Raw genomic sequence first — 20795 nt, 5'->3', positions numbered from 1 at the left:
GTGGAAAAGTGCTATACTGAAGCTAGAGTGCATTTATGTTGGAAAGTTTCATGTTTAAAGGGAAAGTTCACCCAAAAATGAAAATTCTGTCATCTGTTACTCAACCTCATGTCATTCCAGACCTGTAAGACTTTCGTTCATCATCGGAACACAGATGATGATATTTTTAATGAAACCTGGGAGGTTTCTGTCCCTCCATTGTCAGTCCATGTAACCAATACTTTCAAGCTCCAGAAAGTTCATAAAGGCATCAGAGAAGTAATCCTTGTGACTCCAGTGGCCCAATTTTATGAAGCGATATGAATGCTTTGTGAGTGCAAAAAAACTAAAATGAAGTCTTTATTCGCAAAATATCTTCTCTTCCGCATAGATCTCCGATAACGCTTTCACGAAAGAATCACAATGCGTGCGTGTCGTCTTTACGCACACAAAGCAAGCGAATGGTATAAGTCCACTTCAGTTACAGGTTGTAACACCAGAGAATGTAGTGGCATTTGAGAGAAGAGACACTTCCTTGAAATGTGTGTAAATAACAACAGAAAATATTCTCAAATGTAACTATTTCATTTAGCTACAAATTTATTTAATTTGTAATGTATTTAGTGGCCTAATAACTTCTGTTAAATAAGGAACATTTTAATTACTAATATATCATTTAATTACTAATAAAATAATTGATCAATTATTTAATTTGTAATTTAATTACTAATGTAATATTTAATTACTAATGTTTTCTTGTATATCCTGTATCATATACTACAGTCCCCTCCAAAAGTATTGGAATGACAAGGCCAATTCTTTTGGTTTTCTATACACTGAAGAGTTTGTGTTGGAGATCAAAAGATGAATATGAGACGATAGATCAGAATTTCAGTTTTCATTTCCTCATATTGCCATCTAGATGTATATTCATCTTTTGATCTCAAACCCAAGTGTCTTCAGTGTATAGCAAAAACAAAATGATTGGTTTTGCCGTTCCAATACTTTCAGAGGGGACTCTTTATAGCATGTATGTACCATGCATGTAAATGCATTAGGATTCCTCAAATCAAGTGCAAAGTTTTTGCACTATGATCTTTGTAATTCTGGTATAGACGTGGCTCACAATTCTGTGCTCAATAATATATAACAACATGATATAATTTCTCCAAAAATTGTGGAGAATTCACTTAAATAATAATGCATTGTGTACCAGGAATGCTGAACATTTTTTATTTGTTTGTAGCTGCTTTGAGAAGGGAAAAGTATCTAATCTGAACTTCTAAAAGAACAAACGTCTATTTTACTAAATAGAAAAAATGTATTTGTTACATCAGTTAACACATATAACCTTGGCAATCAAAGGAAAAACATAAAATAAAAAAAAATACACAAGATTCAATATCCATTAATTTAATAAGCATGTAGAAAAAGGTATAAACACATACAAACTCTAAAGCAATATCATTCTGACTGTTTTGAATAATTCCTCAATATTTATGTTATCGTTTTGATTCAAAGTTAAATTATCCTTTACTTAATTTAATCTCTGTGAAGCACTTTATTAGCAGAATTAACCAAAAACTGTTACAAATATACAGTACAACAGACATTTAGGCAATATATCAGGTTTATATGTTTAAATGAATTTTAGAAAGATTAATATCACAATTTGGTATTATTGCACAGATGTTTAGAGAAAGTCACTTCATGTTAAAAAAAAAAAACTTTTAAATGAAATAGAAATGGTAAATGAGAGCTGTGACTACACTAACAGAAGTAACACAAGTATGAATTCACAGGCATACATTAAAACAGGACAGTTATTGAATGTACATTATGGCAAAAAGATTATCATCATGATTCAATGATAATGTTATATGATGAGTTTCATATAAAAGAAGTTTAGCAATAACATTATGCTGAAGAGTGACACACCAAACAAGCTCATTTCAGGTGGTTTCAACCTAATATAGGTTGCAGTTTTGAACTATTTTGTGCAAACCTTTCCAACAATCCAAACTGCAAATTCATAATTAACACAACGCAATTCATATGAAAAGTCATGAAGATTAAGATTTTGCTTAGGGGTGGGGTTAGACTGTCATTTGTTTGAAAGCAAACCAAGACATACTGAACCGCATTACTTGAACTCATTCAAATTATCATAATATTTCATGATCTTTTAATGAATCTGTTCCACTAAGCATGTCAAAGCATGGAAATAAACTTTCTGAAATTCACACTGTTAAAACTGTTAAAGAAATGAGAACCAGTTAAAACAGCTAAAAAAATATGGCAAACGATAATAAACCTCTATATTCTCATACATAAATTATGACTTTGTACAATTTTGTGCAATCATATGCTACACTCAACATAAGGTAAAAGGCTTTTGCATGATTAAATTAAGATTGCATTCTTTTTTAATTCACTGTCATTCACTCACACTGCACATTTGCATTGGATATTAATGCACGTGCGCTTGCTATTTATGACTAGCCTAAGGATATGTGTGTGTGTGTGTGTATCTCAGGGCTGTTGTTGGTACTGGCTCTCTGTGGCCGTGTAGAAGTCCTCCAGCACGCTCTGAAGGTACTCAAATGTTGGTCTGTCTTCTGGCTTGTTCTTCCAGCACTCTAGCATAATGTCATACAGCTCCTGAGGACACGAGTCCAAGCGCTGCATGCGATATCCTCTCTCCAGAGAACGGATCACCTCTGGGTTCGTCATGCCTGGACAATACACACAAGCACACATACAGAGCAACAGTGAAAATTAAAGGTTTGCATAATATACAACCAGTGGAACATAATTTGTTGATCCTATGCTCCGTTGACCCCGTTGATATTTTTATCAATGCAAAACAAACTGTACAATGCTAACAATATTTGTCCTAGGCAAAGACTATAAAAACTGAACAAGTTTCCTCCATTGATTCCTATTGTACTTCCTTTTGTGCAGTAGATATTTGACCATATTTATAGAGCAGCCACAGTTGACAGTTGACTGAATAATATGTGACTATGTACTACGAGTGTACAGATCTACTATATTAAAGTGGCTTCAGTTAACTCTAAATGAACAGATTTCCTGCATAAGCAAACTTTCATGTCTTAGAAACATCACATTGTATAACTTTTACTGGAAAACAGCTTACAGTGCACATCATGCACCCTAAATTAACGTTTACTTAATTAGCTGATTGCCTGCAATACTGAATATTTCACCACTGTACATGCACACACTTTCTTCTAGGCCTACTGAAAAGATCAGTGTGCCGAAGCATGCAGGATGCCATCTTTCAAAATAAAGTAAATACCTCAGAAGAGGCTAAAAAATGTCATCTTTACAGTTGTCATAATCCAATAAACACCAGATATTTTATTACAGTAATATTAACTGCTGATATACTGTTCAAGTGGACTACAGGTTAAAAACTACTTCATGGAAGCTACGCTTAACTTACAATGGATTTGGACGAGGTTAAAATAGTATTGCTACCAGCCACCAGAGGTCGTCAGAGACATGGTGGCTTCACTGTCAACTGTAGTCATGTTGTTCACTATATACAGATGTCGACAAAAAAGAAAAAACTGGTTCTGTTATGCTACTGATTCAATACAGAGTTATCCTGACTGATCACCTCCATTCCATGATGAAACGTTTCTATCTTAATGAGAGTGGTTTCTTCCAGGATGGCAATCCACAGAGTACGAGGATTCACTCAATGGTTTGATGTTGATATGAGAATGGTGTCATTTTAACAATCATCAAATCCCAACCCAATTTAACACCTATTGGAGATTTTGGACCGATGTGTTGAACAGTGCCTTCTACCACCATCATCAGAATACCAACTGAGGGAATATCCTTTACAAAGATGCTGTTCCTTAAATTTGTCACTCATCTATATATAAAAAGACTTTGTTCCCAACATAACTATGTGCTTGGCTCAATATCTTTTATGGTGAAAAAACATTATTTTGAGCAAATAGTACAGAACATGAGGGCTAAGCTTCTACATTATGAATGGTATTGGACTAACAATAGACTTTCTCTGATTCAGTTAATTAGGGGAGGGGAATTCAACTTTCTGGGCATACACCCCTTCCATTTGTTTAACTTGAATTTAAAAAATTTTTTTGTTCCTTCTTCCAATGTGGATATTGTACATTGTACATTTGTACATTCTTGAGTGGTGTTTGAATGTAGCCTACATCTTTATCTTGGCCCCCAACCTTGAAAAGTGCTCAGTGCGCCCCACAGGTTAAAAAACCCTAAATTAGATTGTGGAATTGGCAGTGCTGACCTGGGTATGGTGTTCGGCCGTAACTGATAATCTCAGTGAGCAGAATACCAAAGGACCACACGTCTGATTTGATGGTGAAGGAGCCATAGTTAATAGCCTCCGGCGCAGTCCACTTAATGGGGAATTTGGCACCTTACAAGGAAGAATAGCGAGATCAGTGGTTAGAATTCTGTAATCAGTTTACAAACACAACAAAAATCAGTAAATAAAGAATGAACATTAACAAGTATGCTGATTTGAGAACTGAAATGACTCACCTTCTCTGGCAGTATATTCGTTGTCCTCTATGATACGTGCCAGACCAAAGTCAGCAATTTTGCACACCAGACTCTTATTAACCAGGATATTGGCAGCCCGTAAGTCTCTGTGAATGTAATTCCTTCGTTCGATGTAGGCCATGCCTTCTGCTGTCTGGGTAGGTAGAGACAAGGAGAATCTCAAATACAATCTAGAGCAAGAGCATCAATGTTCCATGTACTGTATCTGTCTTAGACTGCCTCCGAAGTGGTACTTTCAGATCAGCCTGTTACATGATTTGTTTTTATCTATGGCGCTCTATAATTAAAGTGATCAAGATTTGTGGTTTTATCTTTAACTCTTTGATTTCAAGGGATAAATGTTTGTTTTTCCCCCCTTTGCAAGTCCAAAAGAAATTCTGTGAATAATTTCTGAATAATAATTAAATTGAATTAAATGAAAATAAACGTCTGTTGGGCTTAGTGTGTGGTTAGTAAGCCCATCCACACACACAAAGCCTGATACACCAGAGCACAGTGTACATGCCTAGCTTCGCACACACAGAGGTACTGTTGCTTATCAGATTTGAATATTAAAATTCACCCACTAACGGGACAAACCTGCTTTGTACATCAAAGGCAAATGTGCATGGTACATTCAGTTCCACACCTAAAAAAACTGCAGGAACTGTAGAATGATAGGGTGGAAAGGCGCAGACACAGATAGACTCACCTGTGCAGAGAAGTCTATCAGTTTGGGCAACTGGAGACGATTTCCTTCGTCACTCTTGAGGAAGTCCAATAAACTGCCTTTAAAATGCACACGTAGGCATATTTAAAAATGGGCTCTCTTCACCTTTTTTTTTTTTTCAGAAAATCCTGTATCTGCTAACCCACACACAAACATACCTTTCTCCATGAATTCTGTGATGATGTAGATGGGCTCTTCCTTGGTAACTACAGCATTGAGACGGACCAGCTTGTCGTGTTGAAGGGTCTTCATGAGGTTTGCTTCCATCAGGAACGCCTCCACAGACATGCTACCCGGCTTCATAGTCTTCACAGCCACCTTGGTGTGCTTGTTGTATGTGGCTAAAAATAAGAAGCCAAGCTACAATTAAAATCTTCCATATCCTTCGTTATTCATTTATCCATTATTTTGGTTTTCATGACAAATGTACTGAACTGGGTTTCATATGCGCAAAACTTAACAACATATCTCTGACCAAATGTTGTTTTGAAAAGCCACAAGGGTCAAAATATGCCAGACAAATCAAGTTATGACAAAATATTACGAGGAAACTGGTGTTTGGCGCTTACCCATCCAAACTTCTCCAAATTGTCCAGCTCCCAGTCTTTTGTCCAGCTTGAGGGATTCACGTGGGATTTCCCAGGCATCCTTTTCCCATGGCTTCTGGGGTTTGGCACTGATGCAGGCGTTAGTGAGAGTCTGACACAGTCCATCTCCCTGCTCTGTGAAAATGACAGAAACACATCTCACCTATGAACCTGGCTCTGTATGTAAGTCAAAGGACTCTGCCCTGCTCTAATGGAAAAACCTGATACACAAGCAGGAAAAGGCTTTCAGCTAGTGGCTGTGACAGTGCAGACTATATCCTTCTTGATAGGAACACTGATAGCATATATTAATGCGGCATATGTTTTTTATATAGTGGTTTTATACTATGTAAGTCAAAATTAGAACATTAAAAAAGCTAGTGAAGGAAAGCTAGTAATACAAGGCTAGTGACATTTTTTCTTACATCTGAGTGTATTGTATATTATCATAGACCACAGTGCATAGCAAAAAGTGTTCACTGGGAGCTGTATGGAAGTACACTCGGCATCAGAAAAAGAGTATGAAGGCTACTTTAGTAAATACTAAGATGAATTGCTGTGAAAACGACTCACATGCAATGTCAAGAGATTGTCTAAGAGTTGGTTGGTCTAATATTGTATATTATTTTCTTGCGAATGCATTTTTATAGAATATGAAATATGCTGTGTTATCACACAGCATGGCAACTTTAAAAACATTAGAAAGCCTCTTGGTTATAGAAATAAAGATATAAGTTTAGCTTTAGGTGCTGGCATAGCTATATTTTTATCTCAGTTTAGCTACAGTACAGTTGAACCCCTTTAAATAAAATATGCTGCGGTGTATGTGTTATCACATGACTTCTTCTGGCTCTTACTCTTGTAATGGTTGACGAGGTCTTGCAGGGTGTTGAACGTGATTCGAGGTGAAATGTAGAAGCCACCGCTGTCTAGCGTACGGATCTTGTAATGTTTCACCGTGTCACCTGTTTGAGGGTCATGGTCCCTTACTGATAATGAGTAGCTTCCTGTGAAAAAGAGGTGTGAATAAGTGCGGATCTCCTACTCAGTAACAACAAGGACAACTGCATTGTGGTGCAAATGAAGATAATATTTCAATAATAAAAATTAATTAGGAAAATGAATGAATGAAATGTATCTTAAGGAATCTTTATTTGATCATGGGACCCTATTTCTACTTAGTCACTTTTGACAAGAATAAATATCTTTTAGGTAATAAAATATAAGTAATTATTTAAGTAGATCCAGTTCATTTAGCATACATAATAAACTCACCTTTGGTGGTCTCACTGTCTCTGATCATGAAAGAGCCCACTTTATTCCCAGAGACCAGGAGCTGTCTCTCTGCATCTTTCCTGCTCACTGCTTTGAAGAACCAGCTGAAAGACACACACAGTGTACCGTGTTTCAGAGCACTGGCTTAGAGACGTGCATTAAAAATAGGATGCACACGGGCCGCGGGAACGAACAAAAAAAATTGCTTGAGTGAGCCTCAAGTCTCTCGCGAGGGGGAGGTCAGACATGAAGCATGCGGGACAAAGAGAGATAAAACCTTTCCAATAACATTCCAATAACGGTAACTGTTAATTTTGTCTTGTTTTGGTAGCTATTTTAAAAAGCCCACAGTATTATAAAGTCCTAGCTGCCATTTACGCTTAACCCAGCACTGTAAGATCATGAGAAATAGCAATTAGCACTATCTGATATATTAGGGTAAAAAATGTATGAGTAAATCAGCTTAACTTATTTCAATTACTTGTTGTCCCTACTGTATATGTCCCTATACTTGTTGTGCCTGTATGTCAATTATTTCCAATTACTTGTTGTCCTGATATGTCTGTAACTTGGGCCACGAGAAATTCCTTGTACATGCAAATGTGTTTGGCTGAATAAAGTGATTCTGATTGTGTATATTTTGGGAAATGCAACCAACTAAGTTCACTAAGAAAATACAAACTGAAATAAGTGTGGGAGCTGGTGGGATTGATTTGTCCACACTGTGCTTATTACTACCCTGGATTCTCTTCATTATGTGTTGCACACATACAGTACATTTGGTATAACATGTATACATGTATATATATTGTATATATTATACACTCACTCTTCAGTTTGAAGTGTGTCTTTAGCTACATAGTTACTGGGGATGTAGCCCTCCTGACCACTACTCAGAGACATTGCTTTCCACCATTCACCTGACCTGCAGAGAGGCAAATCGTGAAAAAAATAAATAAAAATTATGCATGTATGAAAGTATATCTAGGAACTGTACCACTTTTGAAAGCTTATGTCCAGGGGCGTACTTACTCTTGTAAGATTTTCAACTTGTCTCCTTTTTTAAAGCCCAGGTCTCCATCGTGCAATGCATCATAGTCAAAGAGCGCTATGGCAATGTTCTCAACATCTAAGAAGCATGAACAGACTTTTAGACTGTTTTTTCTCATCCACAGTTAGTTAAGTCTAATCGGTGTAATTATCACATTATAAAAATACATAAAGCTAGCACATTAAGAGCTGAGAATTCATCATACTATAAATACTAGTCAAGCAGCAAACAGGAAATGAATTTGGCACCATGCTCACAAAAATCTAACACAAATTACAGCTTGTGTGTGCATCTCCTTTGCAAATCAACAGTGTAGGAAAGAACTGTATTAATAGCTCAGCTGTTAAAAAAAAACATGATGTTAGCAGTGACTTCCTCTTTCGTGTGCAGTGAACATTTTATGAACTAGTACTCTCCCTCAGTTAGATTGAAATGATTTATAACATGAATAGGTTTATAAACCAGTGAATTCACACATCTTCCTTTTAACAGTACGCCTGAAGACAGGTCTCAAACCAGAGATGGGCAACAGTTGATCATTTAAGCAGTAGAAAGTTTGTAACAAATCTTTTATAGAGTGAAAAATATCACTCACCGTCTGTGCTTGAGGAAGGAGGAATAGGGCAGCTTTTGTTCTGAGAAAAGAAAAGTGATTTTTATTGCCACGTGCTTCATTTGATTAGGTTTTTCATTTCATATGATTATAAAATTGAACTTGAATAATAAAAGCTAAATGTTTTACAATCACTTAGTTCAATGGTACGCATGTGCCAAATAATATGATGTCACATACAGGTATGGAATAAATAAGAGTTGCATCACTTTCACTGTTCTGATCCACTGCTGGAGGAACAACTTCATAAGTGTCCGTGATAGCTGTTAGCACGGTACATATGAAATTATGTATTTTTGGTGAAAATCTTCACTAAAAAGTAGTTTGTAGCAGCACCTACAATATTAGGATCTCGGAAGAGTTTACTAAGAGATTGGAGCTGGAAGTTTCTGCGCTTGAGACTCACTTTCTGCTATTCTGACTCACTTTCTGCTGTTGTGATTGGTTGCACATTGATAGCCTAAATATTTGCACTTCCCAAAAACAGTTTATGATTAGGTCTCATGTTTGCTTCAGTGGATAATCTCACCTGGATACTGTAGACAGTACTAAAGAACTGCTGCTGTAATAACAAAGCCTGTCACCTTCTTATCCCAGGATTCTCATCCATAATATGCTCATACTGAACATCCTTTGAACACACTTAGTACTCTTTGACTTAATAGTATAGTTGTAGAGGAGGAATGGTTTATAATCAGACTATCTGGTATCACCCAGAAGAGGATGGGTTCCCTTTTGTGTCTGGTTCCTCTCTAGGTTTCTTCCTCATTTTGACTCTTTCCTTGCCACTGTCGCATCTCACTTGCATATTAGGAATCTAAATATAAATCTACATCCCTAATTTGGTAAAGCTGCTTTGTGACAATGTCTGTTGTTGAATTCAATCGAGATTATTAAGATAAGCAATAATTTTTTTGCTTTGTGTTTAGAGTGGAAGACGTGTTACAGTGATGTTCCTTTTCACAAAGTAAATACAGTCTGTTTTCAAATGAAGAGGCAGTGATACAGTGTTTATCTGTTCCCTGAATACAAGGATCGATAGTTCGTGTCCTGGATGAAGTACTAAACAAGCTAAATATATTTATACGGTCACGGCAACTCACTTTTACGTTGTAATGAGAGGACACCACAACGTTGAAGTCACCAAATGTACAGAGAGGAAGTGAATGTAGGCCATCAGCTCAGTTTGGTCATTATTAAAATCAGACAGAAGTAGTTATAAGCCCAGGGCAGAACATTACCTGGTTTTAGTTAAATGTGTCTCCTCTTTAGCAATAGATAATATATGGATTAGTTGCTACATCTACTTCTCTAAACCTACCAACAGTGTATATTGTTTGTAATTGTTAATTTATTGGAATCTGATGACACACTTTCATGAGTAATCTGAGCTTAAAATCTCTGATTAAATAATAAGGAGCAAAATTAAATTTCTGGTAACTTCATTAAATTTGTTTTATAACTTAATTTCTGAAATCCCCCACCCACTTTACACTGGGCGAGTTCTCACTTGAACTCTGGGCGAGTTCTCACTTGACTAAGGACAAATAGCAGAAACACAAATCACATTTTTCACGAACAAGGTCAGTGTTATTACTGTTGCAAACGTGTTTTCTTATGACCCAACCAGCGTGTTTTTTTTTTTTTTTGCTTTCGATTGAGGTATAATTACTCTGCCTGTTTTCCGGATGTGTTGCCTGCTGCTAATAACGTAGCCTTTGGTAAGCCACAGGCTGACACACCAGCAGGTGCTCTACACCTATTATTAACTATTATCTATTATTTACATTGACTCAGAATTCTGGTGGTGAGCTAATAAAACACTGAATTCTGGCAAGTCTACCCTGTGAAGTTGCTGTACAAAAATTAATGTTACTATTCTACTGAGCATATTGGACATTATTGTAATATATTACAATAGATTTCCATTGTGTGCTGTATTATGAAATTATAAACTTTACTCGTTTGTTGCAAAGCACAGAATTTGTCAAACATTATTTGGGGCATAGGCTATGCCTTTCAGTTAAGTGCCACAGAAAGCTTCAGCGTATCATGGAGCTTGACGCCATTTTGCATTCTGCATTCATGTAGACCTAAATATAATCATTATATAGACATTATAAGACATATAATGTTATAGTTTAGTTAACATTACTCCAAACCAAACATGTTTTGACATGATACTTATAGACCTAATAATATGTGATTTATCTGATTCTTAAATTGGAATTACAAATTAGTAAATCTTGCAGCGTATTCTGAAGCAATATTTTTTTTCTTGTGTAAAATTAGACTTCTGTGTCACTCTGAGGTGTGTATTGTTTAAAATCACACTACTCCTGTTTCATTAATGACCTTAATACTTGATATCCATTTTTTTTTTAGTTTAAACAGTTCATGGTAAGCTTGCATAAAATCTGTCTGACAAACGTAGGTGTGTTGCACCTAAAACTTGTCTTTGTGTTGTCTTTCATATGTATATTCTATCCTCATAGACCCATACAAATACAGTCAGAAGTTCTCTTTGTTTATCCGGAGTTTAAAATGCACAACATTTTTTCATTGACAACTCTACCAGCGCTTGGCACAACTCAAAAAGCTTTTTGCAAAACAATTTTTTTGCCGACCCAATGATTTATGCTTTCAAATATTAAAAAAAAAATTACTTTAGACAACCTGATTTTTATAGGCTGTCAACTTAAAAACTTGTGTTCTTTCATTAAGTTCACGTTACTTAGAAATGCTTTTTATTAAAAAAGTTAATTCACCATATTTAAAACACTGTGCTGGATCAACGTAATTCTACCAGCAGTTGGCATAAAGCAAAAAAGAAGAACGCAAAACGTTGCCTTAGTTTTGTTTTTGTTGACTGTACATTCTTTATTTTTAGAGTGTACTAAGCTTTAGAGCAGACTGAATTCTGCTGTGTATGTACAATTACAATCTATATGTAAGCACATTAATATTAGCGTTAGGGATGAATTATTTTAGCATCCGTCTTGACATTTAAGAAACGTAATGTTAATTGTAATGAAGAAAAGACGTTCACTTGCTTGTACAACTAAAAAAAAACCTTCATTCTAGGAGTGGGCGTTCCTTCAAAAGGTCGAAAGGTGTTCCCTAAAGCAGTAGTTCTCAAAGTGGGATTCCTCAAGCATCCGTGAGACATAGCCATTGTGTCTGTAATTTTTATTTTATGTCCTTTTTTTCATATTTTCTTACAGTGATGGAAATCACGACTCACCATCATTAAAGCTAGCTTTTATTAATACGCTCTCAAAGTTGACGCTGTTACAGTAAACAGTTACATAAGTTACAAGGTGTACACCTTAAAATTTTATTCTTTTTTTTAATTTCTTTTTTTTATTTTCTTGTCTGGAACATAGAAACAGCTAATGTTTAGAAATGCAGGCAAAAAGTAGTAACGGCACAATACAGTCATCAGCTTAAAGCCTACTTGACTGATCATTTGAATTTATTCATTCAAAACCTCAATCATTCAAAAACACGATAACGTTAATGTGCAACTATTAAAACGTGTTCTACATGTTTTCAGAAACAAATTTCTGAAATAAAATCTCTGTTACACAAAAAAATCTAAATATTTTAATGATACACATTTCAATTGTAACTAAGTTGGATTATGTTATAAATAATTCTTTACTCATGGGAGTCTGTGGAATTTATTTTACAGTTAAAAGGTTAAAACAGTAGAAAAAGAAGGTTTCTGTGTAACAAGGTTTTCAGCCATTTGCTTAGGTATAAGGTACTACTGGATAGACATGGTGGTAATGAGTATGTATTTTCTTTGGAGGCAGATCAGCTAGAAAAAGTGCTAAATCTGTTGTTATTGAGATTAAATCTGTTGTTATTGAAATTGGAGTACCCAGGTGAAAGATCTTTCAGATTAAAGGCATGATGCTACAAAAGATACATTTCAGCCTTTTTTGGTCTCATAGTAAAGTATACTGCATTAGTTGATAACACAACTTAAAATAGGTATCAGACCACCACAATCATTAGCTGTCTCTTAAATGGTGCCCTATTCCCTACAAACAGCAAAGTGCATTTAGAGCATTCTTTGCCCATTAGGGTTGATTGTTTGTACACTGATCTATTAGAGTATATTTTGAGATTTCATAAGTGCACTAGACTCATCACACTATGCTTTCATATGTAACTAAATGACACAAATCCCAAAATAGTGTACTAGGTAGCGGATAGGGTGTGGTTTCAGAAAGATTGTCATGTGACTTTTCAACCTATTTCAGTACAGTATCTTGTAGTAAACCGGTCTTCTGTGCCTACTTCTGTGATTAGGAAGAGGAAGCACCCCCAAGCAAGCTGAATATACTAAAATATTCCATCCCGATGACCTTGCAAAACACAGGCAACACACTAATGTGCAATCATCAACTTTTTTGGTAGAAGTAAGATTATGAGAAAGTCCCTGAAACACTTCTTCTTTCCATAAGCCTCTCTGTTTCCCTGCTCAACCCAATGAAACCCTGGTGTAGAACTCCACTTACAGCCTTGCTCCCAGTTGTAGGGTCTTTGACATAGTGCGCTGTCTGATTGCGGTTTCCCATGTCGTTGTTGCCCACTGTTTTGCCACCTGAATCCTGGTCTGGCTTGGTGCCAACACAGCCCATGATAAAAACCTGCACACAGACAGTCAGAGAAATGAGTACAGAAATATTAGACATTGCTGCCTAGCAGTGGTGCAACATGACAGCTGGAATTGTAGTCTAATCTTGAAAAGTCATTTGTGGAATGATTTATTTCATTTGCCTATGCTGTAATGGCTTTCTGCCCATGACCTGACCAAAACAGAATTATCATTAAAGATGAGATATTCCTTAACAGTAGGTCAAAAGTACATTTGGAATTGCCTTTTTTAAACAGGAAGTACAGAGATGGTGGTCCTGTGGTGTGTGTGTGTGTCAGAGAGAGAGAGTCAACGAATAGAGAGTCAGCTATCAAAAGTAAGAAGCCAGGGGAGGCTTTGAGACACACACTCAACCACACACATGCCCACACACACGCACACACAAACACACACACACACAAACACCACAGCTGCATAATGTACACCGAGTACAGATTAAACTAGCAGTACCAGCTGTTTCAGCTATTACTCTACATGGAACAGACAGCCCACATTATATTCCACAATAAAAATGTAAGGAGTTTGGCATATCAGTCTGACTTTCCACTAGTCACTGTACGTTTTAAAACTCCCTACACTGTCATTTTACTAAAGACATTCACAGTAAAATCTGTGTTTAGGAGTGAAAACTGGCCTTGAATTTAAGGAGTCAAAAGGTTTACAGCACCAATTGTAAGTCATTGTAAATCTGCCACACACACTGATATAGTGATGATGTTTGTAGTGTGTGTTTTTTTTTGTTTGTTTTTTGAGGAAATCAGAAGTTTCTTGTTGGTGCAAACATACTGCATTTTGCATGTATATATCACTGGTTCTAGCCTGTAATAGGATCTCTATCGCTCTCTTTCTCTCTCTGTCTCTCTTCTGCATGCACAGTGGTGCCTCATGTCTTGTCTCACACTCTCGCTTACACACACATGCACACACACACACACACACATACATACATATATAGCCGAATGTAACTGCAGTCAATGAGGAACTAAAGTTCAGGTCTGTTATGAATAAGATGACGCAAAGACAGAGAAGGTGAACTTTCATGAGGCAAAACACTATGCGAACATGCTATGTATTTTTATATAGACATGAAGACATATATTTAGGCAGTCATATTTATATGATTGTAGACATATTAATAACATAATGACACCACATAACATGTGTAGTCTCTTGTAGTTCTGTGTTGTTTGATGTAGCTTCACAGTCCTGGAGGAACATTGTTTCATTTGAATGTGTACTAACTAGCTGTATATCGTTGAAATGACAATAAAGCCACTTGACGTGACATAATATCTTGTATTGAGGGTCTGCCATTATAAACTGTCATTTTTCTGCAGCATGACCTGGCAGCTATCATGGCAAACAGTCGCTGCAGAAAGTCACTGTGAGGATGTAGAACAGCTAAATCTTATATTGACACTGAAGCTAGATGGGAAGGGAAAAAAAGATGGATAAAGTTATGCTGGAATTAATTCTGTAGTGTTAAACAAGCAGAAAAGGCATATGCACTAACTAGCTAAAATAGTTCTTTTTAGAGAAAAACAAAAGCAACGCCGCTCATGTATAAACATAACCGACTTTCATTTCTCTTTCATTACTTTTCACATCACTAAAATCGAGATACCTGCGTTTTGAGGTGACGCATTTAGGCACAATTTGATCAAAAGTTATCCAAAAATGATAATTCGACATTTTTACTGAGCCTCTGAAAGGATATGGTGTCCTATCTATCGCATGCACATCATATACTAGTGCAATCTGGTACTCACGTGATAATCTTGTACTCACATGATATATATATATAAATATATATCTTTCTGGGGCTCCGTACATTTCATACGTTAGTAATTGAAAAATGACTACAGGAATTAAACTGCGGTGTAACACACCTGATGTGTAAGCCTCAACCAGACAGGACTATGAACATACTTTTCCTGTTTTCATTCTTCTTCATGTACTTATAATCTGACTCTGCAATACATAACTAATCCATTAATGACCTTTGTGATAGAAGAAAACCCCTGCTGAGCTCTGCAGAAAGAGTGTCCGATTTATATTTCTGCTTTATCCTGTATGCTGTACATTGTTGGTTAGATGAAGCAGAGATTGCAGGGTTTTACTGTAGCCATAAACACAAGCTCTGTACACTCACATAAAAAGGGATCAAAGACTAATGAATCAACTTTGATAGACTATACAGTAAAACTCCGCCCCCACGTTTGTTCAAAGCATGTCAGTCATGAACAGACTCATCTACTGTTTTGGTAGAAATCATCCCCAGGGCTTGTGTTGGATCACTTGCATGGTTTCATTGCATGGTTCATAGAATTTTATTGATACACACTATACACACACACACACACACATATATATATATATATATATATATATATATATATATATATATATATATATATATATATGTATATATATATATATATATATATATATATATATATATATATATATATATATATATATAGATATATATAGATATATAGATATATATATATATATATATAGAGAGAGAGAGAGAGAGAGAGAGAGACTTATTCTCTGATTAAAAATACAGAAGTAGAAGCATTCATCTAACCTTTGGAACAAGCCAGGTGTGGAAGAAAGGCCCAAAGGGCAAAAAAACAAACTATGCTAAAACTATATTACCCTAAATAATAGAGAAGTGTATTAGTTCCCCTAAGCCTTACAATTCAACAGCATTCCAGCTTCCCAACAGTTTCTCTGTAGTTTTATGCTTGTGCACTCTGAGCCTTGCCAGGACACAATAGTATTCAAACAGCATATTCAAAGTGCCTTAAACAGAAGAGCAGGAAGGCAGCGTCCAGTTAAGAGAAAATATCCCACGATCACTTCCTCTAGTCACTTTATAGTGGGAAAGCCCAGGGAAAGTGGTGTTATGCACAAAGAAATAAACTCATTTAAGCTACACTGCATAGAAGAAGGTTTTTTCCCCACTTACAGCCCCATATTTTCAAAGTAGAGAAGCATGGTAAGGACAAAAATCTCTGGGTTGAGAATAACAGAGCTACAGAATGAAAATTAAACTCTACTTGCTTTCAATATGTTCTGTATAGGGTCTTTTTTTCTACGAATGGAACAATATTAGAAATAATTCATTTCAACATGAAATATTATGTGCTTGGAGGTCACTTGTTGGAAAATCTTTGCTCATTTTATATTACTGAAATTACATGTAAGGGTTTTTGACATGAAAGCACCAAGGTGAAACAAAAATGGAAAAATTTATCTGCGCAAGATCTTTCATTCTTTTATTGACATACACTCAGAAAAAGAGTACCAAATTGTAACTTTCCTCATTGCTGAGGTGGTACCCTTATCTTCTGGAAATGTAGATATATTGTATCTTTGAAAAAACTGGACCACAGTGACCATGTACAGTAAAGCTTCGCACTATATGCACCTTTCTAGGTAAAGGCACAAAAGTTGTACGCTTATGGGTACCATGCCACTGACAAGTAATGGTACAGTTAGTATTTCGTAAAAATTAAAAAAAAAAAAAAAAACTAAAAAATACGGCAGCATTTTCCTCAAGCATTATTTGCAATATACAGACAAGCATGTTTTGGTTGGTTCTACATATTGCAAATGTTTTGGTTGGTTCTATATATTGCAAATACTATTTATTATTGCATAAATATCAATACCAAAAGAGATCAAAGGGTCATTCAGTGTATTTAGTGAACAGACCATAAGGGTCAAGCAGAGTAGAAGTTAGTATTACCACTGATTGACACTGTTATACTCACACACACACACACACACAGACACACACACACACACACACACACACACACTGAAGCTGCCTCATGTAGCTGGAAGGCACTGAAGCAGAATAAAGGCAAACTTGCTTCCTCATTCCGCTCTCACTGGTTCCTCTTTTGCTCTATTCTTATTACTGTGCCACTATATCTGTCTCATTTTTACTACTGCTTTTTTGTAACTGGAGCTGGAACTTTTTATATATTCAGCGTTTTTTTTTTTTTTTTTTTTAATCTAAACTGCAAATTTCCAGCAAGTCTTAAAAAAGGTTGGGCTATACCACTATTCAGCCATTTCCAGATGAATGAAGGGATCTGGCAACTTTGCCTCTTTAAGTAAGAAGATAATCAATATGGACTGTCTGGAAAAATCCACGCAGAGACTTATATGTTCTTCTGTAATCCACACAGAACAGAGAAATGCCCAGCTCTCTGTTAAAGATGGAACTCAGAGACCCATGGCATGCTCTGAACTCAGAGCAAGGGGGAAGTCAGCTGAAGGCCATCTCCAACAGGAAGTGGGGGTATTTGAAGGGGGTATTTGATGCAAAAGGTATTTGAAGATTAACTGTTTCTTACAGGAACAACCATGACCTCCAGCGCAGTGCGTGACATTAACGTTGAATGTGCAGCCCATGGTATTCTGCCATGTCAGTATTTTTTGGCCTCCTTTTTGCTGTGCTGATAGCTGTGTCTAAGTTGCTAGAGTTTAGAGCACACTTGTGGACTAGCACTTTCTTTTTCTGTTCTCCATCTCACACTTGTTTGTGGTCAGTTGATGGAAACTTGGTCTTGTGTTGCCGCTATTATTGTCAGTTGCTTTTTTTTTTTTTTTTTTTTTTTTACCAGCTTCAGTATTGGATTTGATTCTAACTGACTTTTCATTTGCTTTGGATAAACATGGCAGCTAAATGTTGTGTATATGTAATTAAACCCCAAAAAGAAGATCTGAAAGGCAAGGAAGGAGGTGGCTCAACATTATCACACAGTTTCCTAGATTATCTTGGAGATGGCATATTTCATTTGTAAAATGTTGTAAGCAGTGGTAAATAAAACGCAACCATATTGGGTGCGCCTTCCAATAGCTGTATCAATCAGGCTGTCACTTCTTAGGAGGTTTATGTATTAAAATAAGGACATTCAACCTTTAAACCAAGCATTATTTTTCCTTCTGCGATGACAGCAAAAGTTGTGCAAAGATCATGTTATTAATGTAAAACCCCATTAATCTATAAGACCAAGATTTTCAAAAGGTTCTTATCATTTCGAAACATTAGGCTAAACACAGAACTAGTGATGTCTAATAGGACAATCTAGATCTAGACTAAATCTGCTAGTTGGTATAATAATTAAGCTGCTTTCACTTCTGGCTCAAGTAAAGTGAAACTCTACATAAGAGACTTGACTTGTTTGTTTGGTTGGCTGCTTTATAGTCTTCTGCTGTGTATGCTGTTGTCTTGTTTTGTAAAAGGAAATGGATATTGGTGTAAGCACTTCATTTTCCATAACACAAAACGACCAGCTCAGTATGGCTATAATGAATGTAAAATCACTTTTAAAAAAATCATTTGTGAGAAATAAGCTGTAAATATGACATGTGTGTCAATTATATGACAAAGTGAAACAATTCATTACTGGCTCAGTTAGTAACTTTACCACTTAAAATACCCAATCAAATCAAAATAACACATATAAAGTGTTTATTCTATAGCCTGTATAGCCCATATAGGAAATCTGTAGGGTGTGTGCCAGGAAACTAGTCCACTAGCTGTGGCTGTGGTGAAAAAATAATGATGAGATATATATATATATGTATAGGTGTGCTGATGTTATTAATGCTACTGCAATAAATAAACAATAAAAAGTCCTTACCCGGTTCAAAGCTAATTTAATCCACGAACGCCTTGCAAGATGTCGACCATGAGAGAAGTTTCTTTTACCACCAAACCGGCACGTTTTCTAAGCCGGTTCCCTCATCTCGTCTAGAGGACTGGCTGTTGCGAGCAGTACAAGTGAAGATGTACAGTACAGTAAGTGAATGAGGAGGAAGTGCAGCCACCTACTGAGACCGTACATGAACGCGCGTGCGCGCGCAAACCGCACACCAACCTACTTAACAGAGTGTCAAGCTCTACGCGGTGCGTCATGGTAAGTGGCGTGCAAATTCGGTGTCATGTCATGAACGGTAGTTTGCGGCTGGGGATGTACCCAGGTCGCTTCTTGTGAACTCCCACAATCCGCACAGAATCACTGGCTGGCAACTTGCATCAAAAATCACTACGATTGACCATAAAGCATCCAAACCATGAAAGTTTAAAAAAAGAAAAGAATTAATCAGTCAATAAAAGCAGCTCGTATTGCTCAGTCTGTTAACAGTGAGCAGCCTAAAAACCAATACCAAAAAAAAAAAAAAAAAAAAAAAATACAGTCTGCTGTTATGAGGCATCAGTACTAGTACAAACCTACTGCTACTACTATTACTACTACTAATAATAACAATAAGAATAAGAAGAATAAGAACAACAACAACAACAATATAATAAAGTTTATTTATACAGCACTTTTTAATCATTATGCACAAAGTAACAAAAAGCAGTAGAAAAGGGCAAACAGGATAAAACAAAATGAGAAATTTGAATAAATAAATAAATAAATAAATAAATAAATAAAATAGAACATGAAATAGCTTAGAATAAACACACAGGGAAAAGATTCGATGACTATCTAAACCAAAATAAACAATAAATAATCTGTATACAATATACAAATTTAGCAGAAAAAAGAGGTAATAGACAATCAGTTGATAGAAAATGACAAACACAACAGAGAGGAGAACAACAGCAACAGCAACAACAACAACAATAATTGTTGTTGGTGACAATTAATAATAATAATTATTATTGTTGTTGCTGAGACACAAAGCACACAATGTATGAGGATACAACCAGTAATCCTGTAATCCCTTATCAAATGTGAGGATTAAATAGCAACTTCCTCCACAGAGAACAAGAGAGAGAGAGAGAGAGAGAGAGAGAGGGAGAGAGAGATATTCAGTATAGGATTACATGAATGATAGGGGATGGGTTATTGCTCTTGAAGTTCCCCATGCTTAAAATCCGTCCATCTGTCCACTGGTAATTGAAAAGGCATAGGGCATGACTGCACGGCACATAGTCTCACACACACACACACACACACACAAGAAACCTTCTCACAGCACAACTCACTTGTATGGGCTCATAAAATGCAAATATGGCGAAGAGAAGGAGGAAGTCAGACTCTAAGCGCTGATAATAATTAGTCAAACAATTAAAATATGCATGCACAAACCACCACACACAAACCCAGTTTCACAAACCAGTCCAAAGACCACCTTATAATATGAGCACCCTGGAACAGGACGATATTTGCATTATTTTTAATGTAATTACTGGCTAATAAGTCTTTTAGAAATATTTAGGTTTATAAGGGTAAAGTGTCATAATAGATGAAGAAAAAGAAAGGACACACCGCCATATGAATTTT

The 20795-nt window shown here is 36.1% G+C and overlaps 1 protein-coding gene across 1 annotated transcript; it reads right to left on the bottom strand.

The window, feature by feature from the left end:
* Nucleotides 1–1376: 1376 nt before the first annotated feature.
* hck (HCK proto-oncogene, Src family tyrosine kinase) lies at nt 1377–19322 on the bottom strand. The gene is made up of 13 exons (XM_026920778.3): nt 19143–19322; nt 13334–13465; nt 8787–8826; nt 8173–8269; nt 7970–8065; nt 7141–7244; nt 6723–6872; nt 5848–6000; nt 5437–5619; nt 5261–5337; nt 4549–4702; nt 4292–4423; nt 1377–2714 (listed from the first exon to the last, which is right to left on the bottom strand). The coding sequence occupies exons 2-13, from the start codon at nt 13454–13456 to the stop codon at nt 2512–2514; spliced, it is 1512 nt and encodes a 503-aa protein (XP_026776579.1). The 5' UTR covers nt 13457–13465; nt 19143–19322; the 3' UTR covers nt 1377–2511.
* Between the last annotated feature and the right edge of the window lie 1473 nt (nt 19323–20795).

The sequence above is a fragment of the Pangasianodon hypophthalmus genome, chromosome 16 (assembly GCF_027358585.1).
Source record: "Pangasianodon hypophthalmus isolate fPanHyp1 chromosome 16, fPanHyp1.pri, whole genome shotgun sequence".
NCBI lineage: Eukaryota > Metazoa > Chordata > Actinopteri > Siluriformes > Pangasiidae > Pangasianodon > Pangasianodon hypophthalmus.
Note: the sequence above shows the minus strand (reverse complement) of the source record. Positions and strands in the feature narration are given on the sequence as shown.

Excerpts from the sequence above, each read along its gene's own strand:
- hck (XM_026920778.3), bottom strand. The coding sequence starts at position 13,456 with ATGGGCTGTGTTGGCACCAAGCCAGACCAGGATTCAGGTGGCAAAACA. Across the intron at positions 5,620-5,847 it reads ATTTGGAGAAGTTTGGATGG|CCACATACAACAAGCACACC; the intron begins GTAAGCGCCAAA and ends TCTTATTTTTAG. Across the intron at positions 4,424-4,548 it reads CGAATATACTGCCAGAGAAG|GTGCCAAATTCCCCATTAAG; the intron begins GTGAGTCATTTC and ends CTTCCTTGTAAG.